This window comes from Scyliorhinus canicula, chromosome 3 (genome assembly GCF_902713615.1).
Source record: "Scyliorhinus canicula chromosome 3, sScyCan1.1, whole genome shotgun sequence".
NCBI classification, from domain to species: Eukaryota; Metazoa; Chordata; class Chondrichthyes; order Carcharhiniformes; family Scyliorhinidae; genus Scyliorhinus; species Scyliorhinus canicula.
Window position 1 is genome coordinate 211,892,619 of NC_052148.1, and position 24,549 is coordinate 211,917,167.

At 41.8% G+C, this 24,549-nt stretch overlaps 1 protein-coding gene across 4 annotated transcripts in view; it reads right to left on the reverse strand.

Annotated features, from left to right (window-relative positions):
• spock3 (SPARC (osteonectin), cwcv and kazal like domains proteoglycan 3) overlaps positions 1-24,549 on the reverse strand; it is a 765,994-nt gene that overhangs the window by 539,779 nt on the left and 201,666 nt on the right. For 2 of the 4 annotated variants that reach the window (XM_038792122.1, XM_038792124.1), the window contains exons 3-4: positions 11,545-11,553; positions 11,387-11,432 (exon numbers count right to left, since the gene is read on the reverse strand). In XM_038792122.1, coding sequence (XP_038648050.1) covers positions 11,387-11,432; positions 11,545-11,553 — 55 coding nt within the window. The remainder of the gene's footprint in view (positions 1-11,386; positions 11,433-11,544; positions 11,554-24,549) is intronic. The other 2 variants (XM_038792123.1, XM_038792125.1) reach the window with 1 other exon arrangement.

Genomic DNA, 24,549 nt, shown 5'->3' on the forward strand with positions numbered 1-24,549 from the left:
AGAATCGGAGAATCCAGCCCCACATTTTAGACTCAGTGCTGAACTGTACCTTTTGTCACCTCATGCCAAAAGTTCATGATGTGAGAGGGAAATTGTTACGAATCTATTTTTCTATACTCATCTGATTTTCTTTGCATTATAATCCCGAGATTACTCATCTACTTCTTTTCAAAATCTCAACTGAATTTTTTTCACTCATTGATACATCTCGTTATGTCTGTGTATGTGCATCTAGATTGATTCCAAATTATCTCCTGTGTAGATATTTTCCATTGTTTAGTTGTTTTCTTTCCAAAATGCTTGCATTACTTTTGGTTCATCTTGAAGTTTTGTTTCAATCACGTACCTTTGATTTAGACTGTTCTCTCTCCTTTTTAAATTTTATGCTGCACTTGGTTGCTCTCAATTTTATGTGTCAAATCACACAATGTATGCCTCCTCTTTGCTTCCAATAACTATCTATATTGTGAAAGCCCCCATTTTGGTGTTGCAGTCATGTGACTATCAGTCCCAAAGTACAGTGCACCTAATCAGCAACTGCAAGGAAAGAAAAGTGCATAGCATCACAAAATCTCTGCCTCATTAGTGCAATTGGGAAAGATTTAACTACTGGGATCACCACCAAGTTTGAATTGAAAGCTCAATCTCTTACATTTTAAATTAGGTATGAGAGAGGCAAGTTTCTTTTGCATGAAAATATCTAACTTTCAGATCAAGCTGTTAGAGCGGCCTTTTTCTCCAAATAAACCTATAGTAAATGAAGAGCGGCATTGACATCATAGAGGTGGGTTTGACAAAATTTCCCTCTTCGCGTTGAGTCTTACCTTCCACATAATCGTACCTCGAATTCATGGGCATGTTTCCCAAGACTTCTTTTTTAGCTATTTAAAGTAATTATGTGTTGCTCATGCACACAGGAATTAGGAAGATGATTATTAAATAAACATGCATAAAACCATGTGGAATATACTCCCAAGCTCTCAATTTGTACTCACGGCAGGGGAGGTCCATGCTAGGAGAACCACTTCATACAATTGTCTCTAAGGACTCCTGTATGTTTGGTCAAAAATGGTGTCCCTTCCCAATAAGAATTAATTAATTTCCTGATTATACTTTTATGCATTTTAGGAATGGAATTTTGATATATCTCAAAAAGGACAGATAAAAATGAAATATAAAAAGAATTTAGAAGCAGGAAAAAAATGTATGACAGGAATTGCACCATTTGGGAGTTTCAAAGCGATCAGCTGAATTAATGCTCTCGCTGATACTAGGGTAAACATGTGCCATTATAATCATTCTGGCTATTGCAAAAGAAATTTCACAACATAACATTTTTACAGTTTTTCCTAATATATACATTTCCAAGCAACTTTTTTTAAAATGGAAAACTTGATCAGTGATAGGTCAAATTGTGGGATTAACAATTAGTTTGTAGTCTAGTTATGTGTATTAGTCAAGTAATTGAAGTATCAATTAACCTAATATAATATTGTACTTAATTGCAATCAATGCCGGACACATTTCCCATGTGACTGTGGAGATGTAATTGCATCCTTACTTGACAAATGAAATATAGCATATGGCCTGAGCCTACATGCAAAGCTAACTTATAAGGTTTAATTGCAGGGCTATTGCTGTGAAGTCAGTCAAGGTTGAATGGACCCATTTCTGTAGCTGGTAAACTCGCCCCTCCACCCCCACTTAGCAATTAAAATTATCAGCTTCAATACCTGGGACTCAGAGGGGCTATTATGTGAGAATACAGCTGTGGAGTTTCAAGCCCTCAGTTGTATCCTATACTAGTTGAAACATTAATATAGTATTAACGTATGATGCCTTGAAAAGAAGCAGTCACTTTCAATAAAATTATATAACAGACCAATGCATTTCTTTGGTACCGTAAGCTTAACTAAGTTCTGTAATCAGTTTTATAGTTCTATACTTATTGTGCTCTTATTATTTATAAACAGGTATCTATTGAATGTATTCTGCTGTATTTTGGAAGCGTATCTTGCTATCTCATCTTTACACACCGATTGTCTTTATACATTGATTTTACACATACCATCTGTAGATTTCATGAAGCATTTTTAAAATTTATGTATTAGTTTTAACGCTATTTAATGTGCTACTTTGTACTCTTTTGTTATGTTTAATTAACCCATGCCAAGTACCGACAGTCAAGTCATAATTCCATACCAGTGAAATAGTTTTTTCAGGCGAAACATTGATAAGTGTTTGTCTTCATGAGAATTTTACAGGGTGTGCAATATTGTTACCTATACATCAATTACCTAGACATTCAGGAATGTCGAGTTGCAGAGTTAATCATTAGCACCTGACACCATACACGTTATCTCAAAAACGTGGACAAGGAGACTATCATAAGGTGCCTCGTTATCATTATCTCATTAAACTTAATGAAAGAACAAAGGTACACGATAATAAGAGAGACTGGTCTGCAGGTAATTGAGACTTTAGAGAACCAGTCAGGGGATAACAGCAAGTGACATATTAATAGATGACTGCCACCCTTAAGAAACCAATCATGAACTGATTAGCACTGCCCAAACCAAAGTCCAGGAAGACCACTGATCATGAGCAGAGGCAGTGTATCAGAAAGGGTTAAAAAGTACGAGTTTTCAGCACCAAGGCATGCAGAGATTGAAAACTGAAGACTTGCCATGCGTTTGCTTCTATATAGGAACAGAACTCCACAGAAGTGACAGAGAGGGAGAACCATGTGTTACCTTGCATCCTAGCCTGAATCAGAAGGCAAGACCTGCATTAAGCCAGTAAAGTTACTAGGCTAAATAAGGGAGCGGTACCGACATGATGCATGCCAACCTGCCCCGGAGCCAAAAAGCAGTGGGGCAGACTAATGAGGGCCGAGTGGACTTCCACCCCTCACTGTGGAAGAGGACCCGCCTTCTGGAACTGCTGGCTAATTGGATTGGTTGGCAGCTCCATCAGTCCTAGCAGTGCCAGGAAGCCATCAGTGACCACTGCTGAGATTGCAGCAAAAGATCAAGGCGCATGTATCCACTGAGCACCTAAGTCCATGGCCTTGCGCCAGGAGGGTTAGGGTAGGTTTGGAGTGAGCACGATTAGCAAAGGGCAGCCCCTAAAGGGTGACACTCCACCTTCCTCTGGCCATGCCAAACTTTTTATGATGTGGGCAATATATTATCAGGGTCAGCTGGCTTGATAACAAGCCTAATAGATCCTTAATTTTCCAATTAAATAGTGGGTGGTCTGCTGATTTTAGAACTCTCTCACATCCCATAATATAGGGGTGCGCTCAGGGATCCACGGAAAGGTGATAGGATGGGCACTCACCCCATTTTATGTGCCATCCCCTCATGGAAAACAGGCCTGCCGGGGGCATATAAAATTCAGCCTCTTCTCCAACTTTTCAAGTATTATTCTTTGTTATTTCATAAATGTTTCCTAATATGATGACACCAGACTCTTTCTTATCACCTGTATGGCCAAAATCGTAAAAGGAGAAATTAACGTTCAGTGGGTGAAAATTCACAGAAGTACGGCTATATTATCCAAAACTTGTACAATCATCACTCTAAACACTTTCACAAACATTAAAAATGATAATTTTATAAATTAAATTATAATTTTCTCTCATCAGCAAGTTCTTTTGTACATACATCCAGTTCAAGCAGAGAGGTGCTTATATTATAATTGATCATGGTGAGATAGTCTCCAAATAAATTGTTTTAATTTCATCCGCTTTATCCTGTTTCAACAAAACATTTGCAAATAAAATCTGCCAGTTCTGGAGATTCCTTTTAAAATATTTTTTTTGTTTAATAAATTTAGTGTACCCAATTCATTTTTCAAATTAAGAGGCAATTTAGCATGGCCAATCCACCAAACCTGCACATCATTTGGGCTGTGGGGGCGAAACCCACGCAAACACGGGGAAAATGTGCAAACTCCACGCGGACAGTGACCCAGAGCCGGGATCGAACCTGGGACCTCAGCACCATGAGGCAGCAATGCTAACCACTACACATTAGCAATGAAACAATTCATTCACAGAAATTGATTATTTTTTCCAAATGTCTCCAAAACCTCCTTCAGAAATTTTGATTTATTTTTCTTGGGAACTCCAGCAATAAGAAAAAATGATTGGAGGTATGAAGCTATCCAACACCAACTTTGTTCCGCAATATTTATGACTGGACCCTACAAAGACTACATTGAGGAATTAATTACTCACAGTTGACTGAATTTGCTGATACTCAAAGTGCCTGGCATAAATCAATGTTACTATCATCTATCCAAGAGCAACATTTTCCTTCTATTTACAAGGAGACATTTGAAATGAAGCAAAAGGGACGACATTGCCAAAAGGCTATATCACTACGCAAATGATGTTTCAACAAGATTATAATACAAGGCATCATTGTTATGCATATATGTAGCCTATATATTTTGTTTGAATGCAGAGAATGTCAGATATACAACAATGGTGCTAAAAATTGGTCCATATAATTTTCTTGGTGTGAGAGTTCCAATTCAAGGCCTGCTCTCACTCGTTGGCAGCATGAAATTTGGTGCTGAATTCATTTTTTTTTTTACTTGACTCTATCATTTTTTTAAATAAATGTAGAGTACCCAATTATTATTTTTCCAATTGAGGGGCAATTTAGCGTGGCCAATCCATCTAACCTGCACATCTTTGGGTTGTGGGGGTGAAACCCACGCAGACACGGGGAACCCGATTGTACCTTTGGGCCCAGCATTTATGCACCTCTGGTTGCCTCTGTGCTCAACAAGGAGCCAGGCAGCATATGTTAATAGCATATAGTAGCCTTCAGTTCTTAAAGGCAGTCTCCCCTCTTAAACACAAACTCCACTGTTTTACAGAAGGATGTTGCCGAATATTATTGCTGCAATTGTAAACAAGCAAAATTGAACTCCAGGGCATGGTTATGGGTGGGTGCTGGACACTTTGGAGGTTGACATGGGCAGGAGGACAGATGGCATGGCTACGCTCCTGGAGATGCCCTTGCGGACAACCCGCAGAAGGAATTGAGAGCAGGTGGTTAGGGAGGTCAGCTCCCATTATCTAGGCCTGAGGATCTGGAAAGAGTGCCACATGAAGTCTCATGACCTCATACAAGTGGTCAGGATCAGTAAATGCATCTGTACATGACATTTCCTATCGCCAACTCCACCAGTCTCTTATACTACTCAATGCACCACACCCTTAGCAATCACCCAACAGCAGTTCCTTGCACTAAAATAAATCACGTCGAAAATCCAGATACTCCACTGCACTCTCACGTACATTGCAATGATGCCAGCTTCACACTCAACTATCACTGCTTCTATATATCTCCAGCTGTTCAGCAGTGGCAGGCACATCACCTTAACACAGTACAACAGACCCCTAAAATTCTCCCTTCTCTTGTGCAGGTCAAGGTGGCATCCAATAGAAATGAGCAGAGTGGAGTTGGCAAGAGACGTCTGCTCTCTGAGTTCTTTGGAGAAGGTGGTCTCCACATCATAGGGTCAGCAAAGAAGCCCGTGGACTCCAACACCACTGAGAACATTGAAAATGACAATATGTTCTTTCCTTATGCCAACTTCTCAACTCCCATCTCATTTTCAGCCTGCCATCTAGCATGATGAGTAGGCTGCAGATGGTGTGACTATGAACCTCTTGCTTGACAACGCACCTACACACCACCACCAACCTTCCTCTTCTATTTTTCTACATCCAGATCCCCAAGAACTGTCAGGGGCTCATCCACAGCAGCCCAGCACAGGATTAGTGAAGAAACTCCTGCATCACTTGATTTGACACTCACAGCCACCAGCTCCGATAATGTCACCTCACATATCTAAAAGGTTAGTATAAAGTTGAAATCTATATGTGGTGAGCAACAGGAAATGAGTGGGCAACAACCACACCAGGAAAAAAAGATGGTTCATGTACCAGCTCACAAGTGGTTGCAGACACGTTCTACTACAGGAGACTCAGACGAAGAAGATTTTGATGGGGCAGCACACAGCAGAGCACTGATCTAAATGCACAGAGACATTGGGTGAATTGACTGGGTGCCAGACAACCTTGTTGCCATCAGGAAGCATGGAAGAAGCTGGCTCCAATTTGGCAGAGTGCATTTTGCAGAGCTTACCCTCTCCATTCTCTTTGCTCCATTTCCCTGTCATGCTGCAGGCACCCAAGCATTGCAACTGGAGCCCATATGAGGATAGATCACCAAATCCTCTGCCTTCCCCATGTGGATGCAGGAACACTCATGGAAAATCCAGAAGCTCACCACTATACCTCCAGAAACAATCCAGATTACTTCCAAAGACTTTGCAATATAAGACATTACTCAAAATTCTCTTAACTGCAAGTTGGCTGCCTGGCCCTTTAAGTGACACTAGTCCTTGGCAGCTGAGTACTTGTTCTTTAGTGAATGATGAGTGACAAGCACATTCATTGAATGTTCCTGTGTGGTCCAAATTTGGAAACTGATCGCCAACTGTCTGGTTGAGTGATGTTGTGGTAACACCAGGTCACATAGGGTAGCATGCTGGTTAGCACAGTTGCTTCACAACTCCAGGGTCCCAGGTTCGATTCCCGGCTGCGTCACTGTCTGTGCGGAGTCTGCATATTCTCCCCGTGTCTGCCTGGATTTCCTCCGGATACTCCGGTTTCCTCCCACAGTCCAAAGATGTTCGGGTTAGGTGGATTGGCCATGCTAAATTGCCCTTCGTGTCCAAAAAAGGTTAAGTGGGGGTTACAGGGTTACGGGGAAGGGTAGGTACGTGGGCTTGAGTAGGATGCTCTTTGTAAGGGAGACTTCAGGGGCTGAATGTCCTCCTTCTGCACTGTAAATTCTATGATTCTATAATACTTCTGGTAGACATTGACAATGTTGTATTAGTACCTTTCTCAGTATGTGGTGATGTGCAGACCACGTCAAAGTGTTTGGAGGCACAGTGCATACCATTGCGAGAGTGTTAGGCTTCGAAACTAGCAGCTGCACCATCAATGCAAGTTCTCAATGTCTAAGCTCTGGTTAGTTGTTAAAACTAGAAAACAAGCATGCACACAAACTTGAATTTATTTAATAAACTATAGTTTCCACTGTTAAGGTATGTAAATAAACATAATCAAAATAAATTATTTTAAAAATGGGCACTGTTTTCTAGCAGACTGCTGACATAAGTATTGACATATAGTTCACAATATATGTAGATGTCTTTAAAGAACAAAACAATATATTTTTAATGTAGTGTTTTGCAATGTGATTTTCATAAGGAAAAGCTATTGAAATTGCCCACTGAGCTTTGGAGTTACACTGTAGCACGTTTAATGAGAATTGCGCCGGTCCTCATGCTGAAATTAAAATTTTTTATAACATGCTGCACCCTTGACAATTACCTGCACCAATGACACAGGATTCAGAAAGATAAATACCAGCTTCTGTGTAGGAGAATATTGATCTGAACCATAATGGTGTAACCACGAATCAATTTTTACAAATTATTTTACACTTGTCGGTGCTATATATGAATAATAGCAGCATCCAGTTTACACATTACAATCAAATGCATCTGCTATCTGCAGTGTTTTCACCAAGATCAATTATTAGTATTTTTTTAAAAATCAATGTTACATCCAGCTACAAAAATGACTTGTATTTATATAAGTATTTAATTTAGTAAAATGTCTCACGGCAATTTATGGAATGTTAACAATGAAAATTTGAACACTGAGCTACAGAAGGAGACATTCGGGCAAATGATCAAAAAATTTTGTGAAAAGGATAATTTTTAATGAGTATTTTGAATGAGGAAACACATGAAAAAGGGTTTAGGGAGAGATTTCCAGAGCACAGTGTTTTGTTTTGCTCTTGACGTAGCATAAGCTGCGTCCTTGTTGTACACTCTGGCAAAGGAAGGTTCAGACTTGGAGATAGCTTCAACACATTTATTAAACTATTAACAATTCTCCTACTTGGATTCGACTCTCCGGTTAATCCTCCTATAGCTACTCAGACTAACTAACCAGTCTGCTACAATCCACATGGTGGGTGTGATGTGTCTCAATCAACCCTGTCTGTACTCACTAAGTGTCTCCACTGGAAAGAGGAAGATTGTGTGTGCTGTGTCCTTTTATATGGGTGTGCGCAATGCCCTCCTGTGGTAGTGTCACCTGTGTGTGTGTCTTCACTGCCCATTGGTCTTGTCCTATCTTACTGACCTATTGGTTGAATGTCTGTGTGTCATGATGTCTCTGGTGCTCCCTCTAGTGTCTAGCTATGTGTAGTGTATCTACATTTATGCCTTGTTACAGTGATGCATATCACCGCACGCAGGAACCATAGTAGTTGAAGACATGGGCGGGATTCTCCGACCCCCCACTGGGCCGGAGAATTTCCAGGGGGCGGCGTGAATCTCGGCCTGCCGACGGCTGCTGGATTCTCCGGTGGGGCGGGAATCGGCCGTGCCGGTCAGGGGCCATTGCCAGCGCCCCCCGGCGATTCTCCGGCCCACGATGGGCTGAGTGGCCACCAGTTTTCAGCGGGTCCCACTGGCGTAAAATACACCAGGTCCGTACCGGCGGGACCTGGCTCTGCGGGCGGTCTGCGGAGTCCTTGGGGGGGTGCAGGGGGATCTGGCCCCGGGGGGGCGGGGGCACGGTGGCCTGGCCCGTGAGGATTGAAGAGGCAGAAGGGAGGAATTCAAGGAGACAGTTTGTAGTCGAGGAGAAGAAGCTGAGAACTATCTTTGAATTCCAAAGATTAGATCCAAAAATGCTTCATGTTATCCAGTCAGATGTGATGAATGGCTAAACTGGTTGTCTGCTATAACAGTTCAAGTCTGCAATCCATGGACTAAAGGGGGCTGAGGTGAGAGCATACCGGGTGAATGGCCAAGTGTCAGAGAGTAATAGTTGTTATGGGTCTAGGACATTAAAGGTGAGGATGTAGTTGGGCAAATTAGTAACTGCAGAAATATTATGGTGAATGAAAGGCAAAACACTGTTAAGCTCCAATGGTAACTTTATAATAACTCATGATAACTCTCGACTTCTTCGACTCGGTGGTCAGCAATCACTTCTCCCACACCACGATGCATCCTGTATCCCCTCCATATTTAGAAGTCTATTAAACAATTAAAACCTCAATTCCAACATAAGTATGAGGGAACATGAACTCTTTCCTACCAAAGTCCTCCTCTTAAAAAAATCTTTTATTTTGGCGTAAATTACAAATACCAGAACACAAATGTTTTTTTTTTTCCTGCAATAAATGAGCCCTACTCCCTCGTCTTAAAAGATTTTGTTTACACACTTATCTCTTCCTTACAGGAAAAGATGCCTGTCTTTATAATTTATCTGAGCTAACCCCTCTTATCATCAGTCAGATAACTGGTAACTGCTGTTAACCCACTTGATCATGTGAACCTCCCTGCTCTCCAGCATCTGTTTTCGGCTAGTTATGAAAATCCATTGTCTCTTTTCATTGATGCATTTTGCAGAGTAGACATTCTTCCAAAAGGTCTTATTGTCTATGTCACTGTTTTCCAAACTTCTTTTCCCGGGACTCACTTTACCAACTGGCCGACTTTCAGGACCCAGGCCGGCCCACCTTCACGACCGACGCTGGCCACTCTTCGCAACCCACGTCACCTGAACTTCGTGACACACCATTTTTGCTTACCTTTAATAAGACAGGTCAGCCAGCTTGGTCTTCACAATCTCACTTGTTTTGTCATTCAATGTTACATTTCTGCTAAGGACTTCAGCTGCTGATTTAAGTTCTCGCTGCAGCCTTCGAAAAAATCAAGAGGTTTGTTCTTGAACCCGCCATGTTTAGCCTTTGCAAATTTAAGGATTTTAATCTTTAATTTGCCAGTACTTCCCTGCATATACCACACATGGGCTTTGCATCCTAATTTGCATTGTCACAATTAAGAAAGCCATACCTCAAGAAATCATCTTTAGACTGCTTTGTTCCTGATTACAACTTCTTCTTAATGGGTTGATCTTCAGAGCCCTGGAGCTCACCCCAACATTACTTTGTCCTGCTGTATACTGTCTTGAGAAGCTCTCTCCAGCAGATTCAGTTGTGAGATCCTGGCCTATTTGTGACCCTGGCTCTCTGCTCCTTAGTACAAACTGATCCAGCGTCAGTTCTTCACCCACTCCTGTTACTTGCTTGCTGGCAGCTACAAAATGGAGGAATCTCTTCTCCATGATTTTGTGGCCAAATTATGGATCACAAAACGTCAGTGCACGTGCCAGGCATGTGACCTGCTCTCTGCCGACACTTTTGGTGGGAAGACACTGTAGTTTTTTAAAAGAAATTTGGTCCTGGGACAGCGTGCTGACATCAGGAGGTGGCAGCCTTCCACGCCAGGCACCGGGCCTGCCAGAATCGCCTGAGGGGGCATGCATGCACACAGCATTCTTTTTTTTTTAAAACAGCACATGTAGTCCCATGAGTTTTATATGTGAAGACTGAGAACTTATAATACACCATTATAGCGACACAGTTGCTACGGTTTTAAACATTCACACAGATTTCACATGCTGGTCCTTAATTCCACTTGCCCTGCCCCAGAGGAGACCGGCACGTCATTTCTTTCCTGAGATTGCTTCTGGTGCCTTCTTCTTGGATCTCAGTTTGAAGAACAAACAAATTGCTACAATCCCTGTAAATGAAACTACCACATAATTCCTCCTCCCTGTGATGGTATAGGCATTGAAGTACATGTGGAAGCCAAAGAACTGGCTCACACTCCTAACATAAACTTTACTCGACCGCTTTCCGTGTCCTTCATAGGCCCCGAACTCCAACGGTCCCACCGTCGGACGTACCAGCCCCACCTCCTCATGTTGGTCAGCGGAACAATGGGGCGCCAGGTGTGATGTTAGGAAAGCTAATCACCTAATGAAAAATCTGGGTGCCCATCGGATGGAGCAAGGCAAAATGCTATAGCTGATGGCAATCGCCGACAGCATTCTCAACCTAAAAGCCAGTCATGGCCGTTTGGCTCTTCTCCCAAGATCGGGAATGCCACGACGGATCACTCCATAACCCTCCTGGCACATGCCCGACTTGTGGTTCTCGATCCCTTGCATTAAACAATTAAAACCCCAATTCCAACTTCAGTACAAGGGAAAATTAACCCTTTCCTAACAAAGACTAGGCAGGTGAGATTTTGTAAGTACAATTATAAATTAATTATATTCTTAGTTGATGTTTCAGCCACTGAGTACTTTTTACTTTACAACTTTTTAAACTTATTTTATGAACATTCTTTTTGATTCAAAACTCAAATTTAATAAATTATATTAATCATAATCGTGAAGAGATTTGTGTTCTGGTACCTTGGTCCAAGTGTCTGCCTGCGTTCCAACTCCTGAAATAGTCATCCTGTAAAAGTACAAGAAAGCAATATATTTTATCCGTTCGTGGATTAGTAATGTTTTAACTTTCCCGTGAATAAGTTATTGTAACACGTGCAAATTGAAAAACGAATACAAACCTCAACTTCCTGTGAGGGCAAGCATTAAAGACAAAAAAAAAACAAGTTAAATAATAAATTGGAAAATCAATTTTGTCAAAAATATAAATGAAACTCTGAATTGCATTCCAAGATGCAGTATCAAAATAATTTTGCAGGCATTGCACTGAGATATCAGCACCCCACCCCCACCCCGCACGGTGTGTTTTCCGGCAGCAGAGGTGGTTCAACTTTGGCCGGCAGCGGGATCTTTCGGTCTCGCCGATCTCAACGACATTTTGCACCATTCGCCCGTCTGAAATATCCTGCCAGCGGGAAGGGTTGGAAAATACTGCCCATTATATGCAGAGGTGTGCGGGAAATATTCAACAGGTTAGGCAGCATCCAAGGAGAGAAAAAGGTTAATCATTCCTGGTCGATTAAGGTCACTAATCTGAAAAAAAATAACTTTATTTTCTCTCTTTACAGATGCCATCAGACCTGTTGATTATTTCCATCATTTTCGGTTTTTATTTTGGATTTCTAGTACTGGCAGAGTTTTTTGCTTTTGTAAATTAAACCTATTCGAAATGCTTCCAATGATAATTATATAAACAATTTACTGTATTATGCAATGCTGCTGGAAAACATTGGAAAAGTCTATTCTCCAACTCCATTGCCAATCCCTACAGGAACATTCTTGCATATCATTACAGGATAATCGTATCCATAATTCTTCCGGTATTTTGTTTCTGAAATCATTCCGATCATCATAGAATCCAGTCAGTGCAGGAGGCCATTTGGCCCATCAAGTATGCACCAACCCTCTGAAAGAGCACTACATCCACTTCCCCGACCTGTAACCCCACCTAACCTTTTAACACTAGAGGCAATGTGGCATGGCTAATTCACCTAAGCTACACATCTTTGGACTGTGGGAGGAAACCGGAGCACCGGGAGGAAACCCACGCAGACACTGGGAGAACGTGTAAACCCGACACAGTCACCCAAGGCAGCACAAGTGGATAGAACTGTGGATTCACAGCGCCAGGGTCCCATGTTCGATTCCCTGCTGGGTCACTGTCTATGCAGAGTCTGCACCTTCTCTCCGCCTGCGTGGGTTTCCTCCCACAGTCCAAAGACGTGCAGGTTAGGTAGATTGGCCATGATAAATTGCCCTTAGTGACCATAAAAAAAAGGTTAGGCGGGGTTATTGGGTTCCGGGGACAGGGTTGAAGTGATGGCTTAAGTGGGTGGGTGCAGACTTGATGGGCCGAATGGCCTCCTTCTGCACTGTATGTTCTATGTTCTAAGGCCAGAATCGAACCCGAGTCCCTGCCGCTATGAGGCAGCAGTCCTAACCACTGAGCTATCATGTATAAACTTAACTGTGAAGTTATATTGAACATAGGTTTAACTTCTAAACAAAGCTCTGACTCTTTGCTTCTTGAATCCCCTCTGTGTATCAAGCATTTCCACGTTTGGGCATGAAATGGCTAACTCCTCCTGCACTTTAGCCTCTGAACAAAAGTGGCTGCAGAGATAGTGGACACATTGGTTGGAATCTTCCAAAATTCTGTAGATTCTGGAAAGGTTCCAGTGGATTAGAAAACCATAATATAACACTTCTATTCAAGAAAAGAGTGAGATGAAAAGCAGGAAACGAGAGGCAACTTAGCCGAATGTGTCATTGGGAAAAGGCTGAAATCTATTATTAATGAAATAGTAGAGAACATTTAGAAAATCATAATACACACGAGCAGAGTCAACATGATTTTATGAAAATGAAATCATGTTTGCCAAATTTATTTGAAATCTTTGAGGAAGTAAGAAGCAGGTTGGACAATGTGGAATCAGCAGATGTAGCTATTTGGAATTCCAAAAGGTGTTCAATAAAGTGTGACATAAAAGATTACTACACAAGATAAAAGCTACTGATGTTGGGGGTAACATGTTAGCATGATTAGAGGATTGGCTAGCTAACAGGAAAAGGAATGTCTTGGGAAAATGGGTCTTTTTCAGTTTGGCAAATTGCAAACAGTGGGGTGCCAGGGGGATCAGTGCTGGGGCCTCAACTACTAACAATTTTACACTGATGACTTGGATAATGGGACTGACTGCAAAGAGATATACAAAGGTTAAGTGAGTGTCCAAAATTTGACAAATGGAGTATAATTAGGAAAATTTGTGGCTATTCACTTTAGTGGGAAGAATGGAAAAGCAGAATATTATTTAACTGGTGAGAGACATTGAGGGATCTGTGAATCCCTTTACATGAAGCTCAAAAAATTAGCATGCAGCTACAGAAAGTAATAGTATAAGAGTCTGGCACAGACAGGGTTAACCCCATAGGATCCCTGCAGTGCAGAAGGAGGCCATTCAGGTCATCGAGTCTGCACCTACGATCCAAAAGAGCATTCTAGCGAGGCCAACTCCCCAACCCTATTCCCGCAACCCCACGCATGGCCAATCCACCTAACCTGCACATCTTTGAATATCAAGGGGCAATTTATCATGGCCTCTCTACCTAACCTGCATATAATAGATCATAGAATTTACAGTGCTGAAGGAAGCCATTCGGCCCATCAAATCTGCACCGGCCCTCAGAATGAGCATCCCACCCAAGTCCACACCCAACCTCTTTGGACACAGGGCAATTTAGCATAGCCAATCCACCTAACCTGCACATCTTTTGACTGTCGGAGGAAACCAGAGCACCCGGAAGAAACCCATGCAGACACGGGAGAAGGTGCAGATTCCGCACATACTGTGATCCAAGCCGGGAATCGAATCTGGGACCGTAGAGCTGTGAAGTAACTGTGCTAACCACTATGCTACCGTGCTGCCCTATATATTTGGACTGTGGAAGGAAACCGGAGCATCTGGAGGAGCTCCATGCAGACACGGGGAGGATGCGCAACCTCCACACAGACAGTCGCGCAAGGCCAGAATTGAACCCGGGTTCCTGAGGTAGCAGTGCTAACCAATGTGCCACTGTGAGACTGAACACAGTATTTCCCACACAGAGGGTCATTCGAGTGTTGGACAGAGCTATGTGTACCAGTGAACATGGAGACAGCTCCTAGCTCGGATCCTTTACAGTATATTTGTAAATAGTTCTGAGAGTTGATGGCCCGTAACTTCCGCACAGTGCAATCTCGGTCAGACTGCCACTCCTGCTGACTTACCCACGATGGGTTGCAAAGCATGCCCCTGGCATCATTGTTGTGGAGTAATTGGGGTGCAGAGAGGCAAGTCACCCCCCCCCCCCACTTTTATGACAGTAGCTGCTGTAAAGGGAGATTTAAAGCATAGGTTATCAAGTCCAAAGATGTGCGGGTTAGGTGGATTGGCCATGCTAAATTGCCCGTAGTGTCCTAAAAAGTAAGGTTAAGGGGGGAGGGTTGTTGGGTTACGGGTATAGGGTGGATACGTGGGTTTGAGTAGGGTGATCATTGCTCGGCACAACATCGAGGGCCGAAGGGCCTGTTCTGTGCTGTACTGTTCTATGTTCTAAGTGCAGGGAAAGGGTGGGAGGGAAGGCTGAAAATCAGTCAAATGAGGGGTGGGGGAAGAGTTCAGACTGAGCCGGGAGTGGAGGAGGGAAGGGGTGAGTGCGTGAGAGAGTGGATGGGGAGGAGATCGGTCAGACTAGGGGTGGGTGGGGGATAAGTCTGGAAGGAAGGGAGGGAAGGGGCTCAGTCCGGGCAGGAGGTGGTAATTCCTGGAGAGGGGCTAAGTCTAAGAGGGAATTCAATCGGCGAGGGAGAGAGGGGATCAGTCCAGGAAAGAGTGGGGGGGTGGTCATCCAGGGTCAGTCTGAGAGGGGAGTCAGTCTGGAGGGGGACGCAGACAGGTTCGTACTGGGAGGGAGGAGTTAGGTCCGAGTGAGGGAAGTATGGTAGGTCCCCTCGGTGTTGTGTGTATGGGTTAAGTCTGGGTTTTTTAAATTGTGCATCTGAAGTTAGAAGTTTTTCTTTCCTTTGAACTCTTTCAGATTAACTATCTGGATAAAACTGGCAGAACCATCTGAAGTTAGTGATTGAAATTGCTTCTGCCAGATAGTCCCCAGCAGAGCACAATTGTCCAGGAGGAAGTTAGCACACTTGGGCAATTGCCGGGTAAGCCCTTACATGGGAACTTCTTTGGGGTATTACCAGCACTTCATAGGGGTACCCCCAAATGTTGCCCGGGGAACCCAGAGGTTCTGGGCAATAAAGACTCACAGTTAGCCCACGTATCACTACCAAGAGATTTTCAGACTTCCCAAACTCTAACCAACATCTGACAACAATAAGTAAAAAGGGCAAATGGAATGTAGGCCTTTATTGCAAGAAGATGGGGGCTGGAATATAAAAGTAGGGCAGTCTTGTACCACGCAGTGGTGAGAGCACAACTGGAGTACTACACTTGTTCTGGTCTCCTTACTTTATTAATAATATGCTTGTGCATTGGAGGCATTCAGAGAAGTTTTACTAGTTTGATTCTAGGGATGAAGGAGTTGTCTTATGAAGAAAGATTGAGCAGGTTGGGTCCATACTGAGTGGAGTTTCGAAGAATGAAAGATGATCTTATTGAAACATAAGACCTTGAAGTGCTTGACAGAAGTAAATGCTGAGAGGCTCTTTGCCCTCCAGGTGGTATTTAGAACTAAATGTCACAGTTTCAAAATAAGGAGTTTTCCATTTAAAACGGAGATGAAGAGGAATTTCAAGGCTCAGAGAGTAGTTAATCTTTGGAATTCACAGCCTCAGAGTTCAGTGGAGGCTGAGTCATTGATATATCGAAGGCTGACTTGGCCATTTTGATCTACAAGTCAAAGATATGCAGGGTAGGCAGGAATATGGACTCAAGATGACAATCAGATCAGCCATGATGTTACTGAATGAGGGAGCAGGCTTGAGGGGCCAAATGGCCTACTCCTGCTCCTATTTCTTATGTTATGTTTGACATAAGAACGTTCTATTGTACAAATTTGACTTATTCTAAACATTAAAGGAGCACATCTTCCAGTAATTTGATTTATTCTCAACATTATAGGACTGCTCCTTACAGCAATAATAACTTTTTAAATGTTTTCTAACACCGCCCATCTTACTTGCATTTCTAAGTGAGAGTGACACCTGGTATTGAACTTGGGAAATTTTTCGCTGCAGACTTTGAACTTGAACCACCAGGAGCAGGACTGTGACTGCTGAAGCATATTTCACGACAGATTACTCTAACCTCTGAAGTCAGGAGGCATTTCATCTTCCCTTGTTTGAATCTCTAGGACATATAACAGGTCCCTAAGGTGAATGCAGATTGTTTCAATGCACCAAATGACTCACTTACTCAAAACTCATACATTTGTATTCTTAAGCTATTTTAAGTTTAAATTAAACTTTCTACTTAAAATATGCTTGTCAGCATTTCTGATCCTCAATAATCAAAATTATATTTATTTTTCCAAATAGACAGTGGGTAATAACCCTCACCAGACTTTTATAGTGCTGCTTTATACTGAAGTGAGAAAAATAAGAGCCAGGCGATGAAAATACTGTTCATTTTTCATTGCTCAGCCAATGATCTTATTTCACGTGATCATTTATTTTAGATGTTAGACGTTCAAGGCTTTGCTAACTTTCTCCCATGTTGGAATGATGCTATAAAAACCTGGTTTCCTACGAGCTGGATATTATAAGAACAAAGAAGAAATAACAAAGAACAATACAGCACAGGAACAGGCCCTTCAGCCCTCCAAGCCTGTATCAGTCATGATACCAACCTTTGCCAAAACACTCAGCACTTCCTTGTGCCGTATCGCTCTATACCCATCCTATCCATGTGTTTGTCAAGATGCCTTTTGAATGGCGTTAATGTATCTGCTTCCACAATCTTCCCAGGCAACGCGTTCCAGGCACTCACTCACCACCCTCTGTGTAAAAAAACCTGCCTCACACATTTCCCCTAAACTTTGCCCCACAGATCTTAAACCTATGCCCCCTGGTGACTGACCCCTCCACTCTGGGAAAGAGTGCCTGCCCATCCACTCTATCCATGCCCGACCTCTATCAGGTCACCCTTCAACCTCCATCTTTCCAATAAAAACAGTCCGAATCTATTCTAACACCCTCCAGACCAGGCAACATCCTGGTAAACCTCCTCGGCATCCTTTCCAAAGCCTCCACATCCTTCTGGTAATGTGGCGACCAGAATTGTGCGTAATATTCCAATTGCGGCCTTACCAAGGTTTTATACAACTGTAGCATGACTTGCCAGTCTTTATGCTCAATGCCCTGTCCAATGAAGGCAAGCATTCCATATGCTTTCTTGACTACTTATCCACTTGTGTTGCCACCTTCAAAGATCTGTGGACATGCACGCCCAGGTCTCTCTAACTTTCTATACTCATAAGAGATTTGCCATTTACAGTATATTTCCCCTCTATGTTCGACCTACCAAAATGCATTACCTCACATTTGTTCGGATTAAACTCCATTTTCCTTTTTCCTGCCCAAGTCTCCAACCTATCTATGTCTTGCTGTATCTTCTGACAATCCTCAACACTATCTGCCACTCCACCAACGTTGGTCTCATCCGTGAACTTACTAATCAGACTGGCGACCTTTTCCTCCAAATCATTTATGTGCACTACAAAAAAGAAGAGGCCCCAGCACAGATCCCTGTGGAACACCACTCGTCATAACATATGCAAATTCTTCAAATGGATATTGGCTCATAACTGGAAATTCATTCACCCAGGATTAAAAAGGAATTGATGACATTAGAAGGTGCTTCACCTTCCCTAGCATTAGGCTAGTTAATTAGGCTGATTAAGTTAATCAGTATACAAACTACTGGTAATTGCTCAACAAGTCCCTGAATCAACTTGCATCCGGATTTCATGGTAAGTAAATTGGTGTTTCCAAAGGAGCCTTCTCATTATTTGAAAACTCATTTGAGGCAAAGATTTAAAAAATCACCACGTGACTCTCCCAAATGAATATAAATCATACAAAAAACATTGTGTACATGTTGAATCATACATCTCAAACAATACAATCTTAAAAGATCACAGAATAAATCTAGACAAGAAAAGCTACTTGTTTCATCAATCCAGAATAGCCCTGCAAATTTGCCTGTTAAATCATCTAATTGCTTCTGTAACAAACTCAAATACTTAGCTGGAGTTTAAAATAGGAGTTCGGTAGGGCAGCACGGTGGTGCAGTGGGTTAGCACTGCAGCCTCACGGTACCGAGGTCCCAGGTTCGATCCCGGCTCTGGGTCACTGTCCGTGTGGAGTTTGCACATTCTCCCCGTGTTTGCGTGGGTTTCGCCCCCACAACCCAAAGATGTGCAGGTTAGGTGGATTGGCCATGCTAAATTGCCCCATAATTGGAAAAATAGAATTGGGTACTTCAAAAAAATTTTTTTTTAAATAGGAGTTCGGAGTTCAGGAACTGCAGTCCTGGTGGGCCTCAGGACTTCTGCTGAAAAAGAGAGAGAGCATCAAGATCTGAAGCGAAACAAGCTTAAGAGAAGTCCTGAAAATCCAAGAGCGAAGCCGAAGACTGGTGATTCTGTGCTGTGAGCTATAAGGATAATTATATCTTTTTACAGAACTGGTGTTCTGCTTGGCAAGGCTGTAGATCTGTAAATGTGCTTGGAAAGTGAAACTTGAGACCTAAAGGAAAGAAATCTCAGAAGGCGAGATTGAAGCCCTGAGGGTGGGTTCTTGTTTCCTCGTTGAAACTGTTTGAGTGGAAGCAATGTTTGGAGAGAATTCCAAGGCGAGATCTTCCAATGTGGAGATTGGAAACCCTCCTGAGAAAGGAAGAGCTTCAGTGAGGCTGGTTGGCTCACAATGTGCAAGCGTCTTGTTGGTTGTTGAGGAATCCAGAGAATCCACTTTGGTCGGATCTGTCATTTACTTTAGAGGTTGGCTGCCTGACCACAGTTCACCAGTTGCTTCACATGTACTGCATACTTACCCTGAATATTGGAGAATAATACAGATATGGTAAATTGTTGTATCTTTCCGAATTTGGATGTATCTTTAAAGTTATAACTGAAGTGAAGGAATTGCAAATATTTGAATCATTTTCTTTGGTTAGAACCATAGAGCGGAAGGAGGCCATTCGGCCCATCATGTCTGCACTGACTATTAAAATGCTCTCGGCATTTGTGCCAGGAACACGGCAAATGTATACATTGTTTCATGCCTAAAAGACATAAAGGAATATATATATATACATATATACATGTCGATATCATACAGGCTACTTTATTAATTTATCATTCTTTAAAACAAGGCAAAGACTTTACACTGACTTAAGCCTGACTAGCTATAAGTCAGACAAAATGTATTTCTAGCCTTCAGAAAACATCAAGGGTCCCATTATCCCTGGAGATGTACTAATACCTCCCGTGACTGTAGAAATAAAATTACAAGGAAATGCCCAAAAACCATATACATTTCTACGGTAGAACGCTGTCTGACAGAGATGATACCTTTGCAAGGACAAAATGTCCTGAAACTGAGCTCAGTCCAGGTTTTAATTGCCTAGACCTCATCTCCACTGTTTTCTACTGGAGCATTTAAACGTCTGTGCCACTGCCTACTGCAAGACTCATTCATCTCTACAGCTTCTCCCATCATGGAAGTCAGCATTACTGGAAGAATGGATCACCTCACGTCATTTTCAGCTGACTAACCTCTCAGAAGGAATGTACCATTAGACTTTTGATTCTGGACTCTGAAACAATAATTCGTATTTTGTTTGTGGTCTTTGCCCTATTCCTCTTTCTTTACTTTATCCTTTTTTATTGTCTGAATGCACTTGGAACTATATTGCCATCCCCCTTCATCTTTTATTTCAAAGAAAATCCACAAAAAAAACAACTAATCTTCTTTAGAGTTGTAAAGAAATAATTAAAATTTAAAGAACAATTAACAGCCTTCTTAGTAATTTGGCATGATTGACATATTGTTGTATTTCAGACTAAGCTAATCAATGGGTTTGGCAATGACCTACAAAATATATCTTAAATTTCTATTCATTTGTCTTGGCATTTTGTGAAATCTAATTACAGTATGATGGTTTGCTCATCAATAAACTATAGGCAGTGATCAAAAATGTTGAACTCAATGCCAATTGGTAATTTATACATTACAAAAAAATACTACCTATACAGTCTATGATACCAAGAATATAACATCGATTGAAAGTCAGCCCAAACGTTTGTACAGTGATATGTATTTGGGTGCAGAACCATCAATAAATAGATTTTTCAGAAGAGTACAGTTATATAGCACCTTTCATGATCTCAGGATGTCCAAACTGTTTTACAGAAATGAAGTACTTTTGAAGCATAGTTACTGTTATAATGCAGAAAACATTAATGTTTTATTACCTCAATAAAACATTAATAACTCATTAGTGAGATAATGTGATGAAACTATTGCAAGATCAAAGACTAGTTTGGCTCTCTTTCTGTTTCATTGAACATGATCTGAATCTTGCAACATGAGCTTCACAAACAGTGCTCGTGTTCCAGTCATCATTTTGCCAGGGATCGGGTCACAGAAACAGAACCATGTAAGCAACTCAACATTTTTGTACAGCTATTACACACACACACACACACAAGTATTGGGCACTTCGCAGCTAGAATTTTAAACGTTCATCAGGTATACTACTTAGGTGGTAATTTAGCTTGCTATGAAGTGTGAAAGAAACAATGATAGTTGCATTGTTGGTTGATTTTTGTCTTGTTTCAAATCACAAAATATGTTTCACTAAATCATTCACAGGAACATTATCTTTTTGATAACAGTTTGAGTAGTAGATATTACATTTGACAAAAAGTCAATTTAACTCTTTATTCACAAAAGGGGGAAAATATCATTTTTTAAAAAGTTAATCTGTATATTGCAGGATGCAGGAAACACACTACACTCCGCCAGTACACTCAAATGGTTTGTTATGTTATGCAATGTTCATGATAATCACACAGACTGGAGTTACAGAACATAAATGAAGCACAGCAGACTACTTTTGCACAAGATCAGATTTCCATGATAAAAGACATGGGGGGGGGCGATTCTCCAAAATGGAGCAGAAGTGTTCGCATCATTGTGAACGCCGTCGCGTTTCATGACGGCGCGGAACGGGCACGGGGATGACCAATTCTGTCACCACAGGGGGCCAGCGCGCCGCTCCAGCCTCCCTCCCCGGTGCCAAATGGGTGCCGCGCCAACCTGCGCATGCGCAGGGGACTTCTTCTGTGTGCCAGCCCCGACTCCACATGGCGTCGGTGTTCAGGGACCGGCCACCGGGTGGGGGGAAATAGAGAGAGAGGCCGGCCCGCCGAGCGGTGGGCCCCGATTGCGGACCCGACCCCATCGGAGGCGCCCCCCCCCCCCAGTGCAGGATCGCTTGTCCTCCGCCCCACAGGCTGCCTCCCCGGCCCTTCGCGCAGACTTGCCGCCGGGTTGAACGGCGCCGGCGGGACTCTCTCGTATCCACGCGTCCGCTCGGCCCACCCGGGCCGGAGAATCAGCAGCCCCGCCCAATTCCAGTGGTCCCGCAGGCCGGCGCCGCGTCAAATGCCCCGCTGTCACCGCACCTCGGAGAATATGCAGGCATAGGGCGCGGTTGCGGCGATTCTCCGGCCCAAGACTCGGAGAATCGCCCACATGATTTATCATATTATAATAATGCATTAAATCTGTATTATAAACAAATACACTAAATTAGAATAAAGCCAATGATATCCGAATAATGCTGTTTAGGTTATTCAAATCATAAGGTAACCAATTTGTAGCTTCACAGAAATTTTATATAATTTCCACAGAATTATATGTGGAATATAATCTCCAAACTACTGGTCAAAATAATTTGTTTCAGTCATCAACAAACCCTTATGATAAAATGTGTAACGAGTAAATAAATTACTGAAAAACATCCCAGAATTCCATGTTATAAATATGAAACGTTATTGATCCAGTCAGTTTAACACAGTGTTCCTGAATATGGTTTATATGTGCACCAGTGCACGACGATAACAAGCTGCAATAAGTTTATGTAGCCATCTACATTTTTTCAAATGGCGTCCTGATTAATATCCATCATTTTTCAATGTAATCATAAATTTATCTATCTTGATTTGTTATATTTGTCATGATCGTTTTGAAATGTTACAGGATTGAATGGTAAATGAAAAAGGTGAAAAAATTAAATGGCAACAACTGCACAGCACAGTGTCTGGTTGCCATGAAACGGTAGGTTCAAGTCACACCACACAGTAATTGTTAATCTTGGCTATGACAAAATGGATTCTACCAAATGACGGGCAGACACCATCCATAATGAGGAAGAAAAATTGGGGACAGTAAGGCATGATATTCACCAGCCAAGTCACAGTCACACTTTTTCTAGAACATCAAATGCCTGAGAAATAAATTCCAAGCAGGGAGGTGCAGGGAACAGGAACTGCAGAAAATAAAAACAAAAAGCTTTTTTGAAAATAAATACAACAGAAATGCAGCAAAATATATACAACATTTAATGGATCCAACAAATCAGAACCCTAAAGATTATGGACCATGCAGATAGCGTAGCATACCAAGCTAACCAATTTAGATTTAATCATTTGGCATTGGAAAGTTATATCATTTTCTCTATTTCTGTACGGATAAGTTACCTGCACCTTTTTTAAGTTCTTGAAAAAAACAGGCAATGCATTTGAATGCATTTCACCTGAAAGTTGTTTTGAACCCAGGTTACCATGGCAAATTCAGACTTCCGAATTGCTGGCCTCTGGCACTTGTAATCTATTTGGAGGAACTTGAAGCAGGTTTAATAAACAGAGCAAATCAACAAAAGAAAAGGCAAGGAAAGCTGAAATGAAACCAACCTCTTGGGTATTTAAGAGAACCATATATTCCTACAATCTCTGCAGACTGAATAAAATTAAATTTAGGAAGGAGGTTTCTCATTGGACTGTTTGATGGAAACAGCTGAGAAGATTTGTCATCTTTGTAGTTAAAGGACTGGTGCAGAAAAAAAATAAAATAGGAAGTCTATCCGGAAGCAACAAATAGGTTAGGTGCATTACCAAAACAAAGTGCTTACGCTGTTGTGTGTGTAGGATCTCTAGAGCAAGAGAAAGGAGACAAAGTGCCCCTCTGTTAACTAAATGCTTTAAATTGGGAATTGCCATATTGGAGAATTTTCCTTGGGAGATTTCTACATTTCCCCAACAATTGTACTGCACTGCATTACCAAAATGCTATACGAGTGATTTTAACTTAAACTGTAAAATATAAACTGTAAGAGCAGACCTTAATACACAGCATAGTTAACAGAATTATCTTATACAACCTGTGCATGGTATGGCATTGTGTGCTATGAAGCAAACCTTGTGGGTTGATGATCATCAAACTACTGCTCACGGTCACCTGTTCCTACAGCATTAGGTTCAGGAGATATAAGTGGAAACTATCTTTGCAATGGACAAGGATTCCTGTTGAGCCTACTTTGGAGTAGGGAGATGCAGCGCGGGGGCAAAAGAAAACAGAGGCATATACCTCAAAAGAAAAGGTGGTATGGCTTATAATCATAATTTTATTTCACACATAAGTCCAAAACCATCCTATAATAATAATGATTATACAACAGAAACAGGGCCATGCTAATTGCAGATCTAATATAAAAAAGTACATCAACTCTTAAAAAAACATTTATGCTGCTTCTGAAGGCCGACTACATTGATTCTATGAATGGTGTGCTTTGACCCTTACTGCTCTGTGAGCCCTTAACTGTTTGATCAGATGCAGATTATAGATTAGTATTGGGTATAAGTTAATGTTTGGTTTCTCATATAAACAAATTGTATTTTTCAATTGTTCCGTATGCAAGATATACTTGATGATGACTGGATTTGAGATAGCATCAACAATGCACCTGTCCTTCTTTCATTCATAGACCAGTTAAATCACACTTCAATGTGTTGCTTACTTGTGAATACACAATTTATTTATTGTATACAAGAGATGTTGT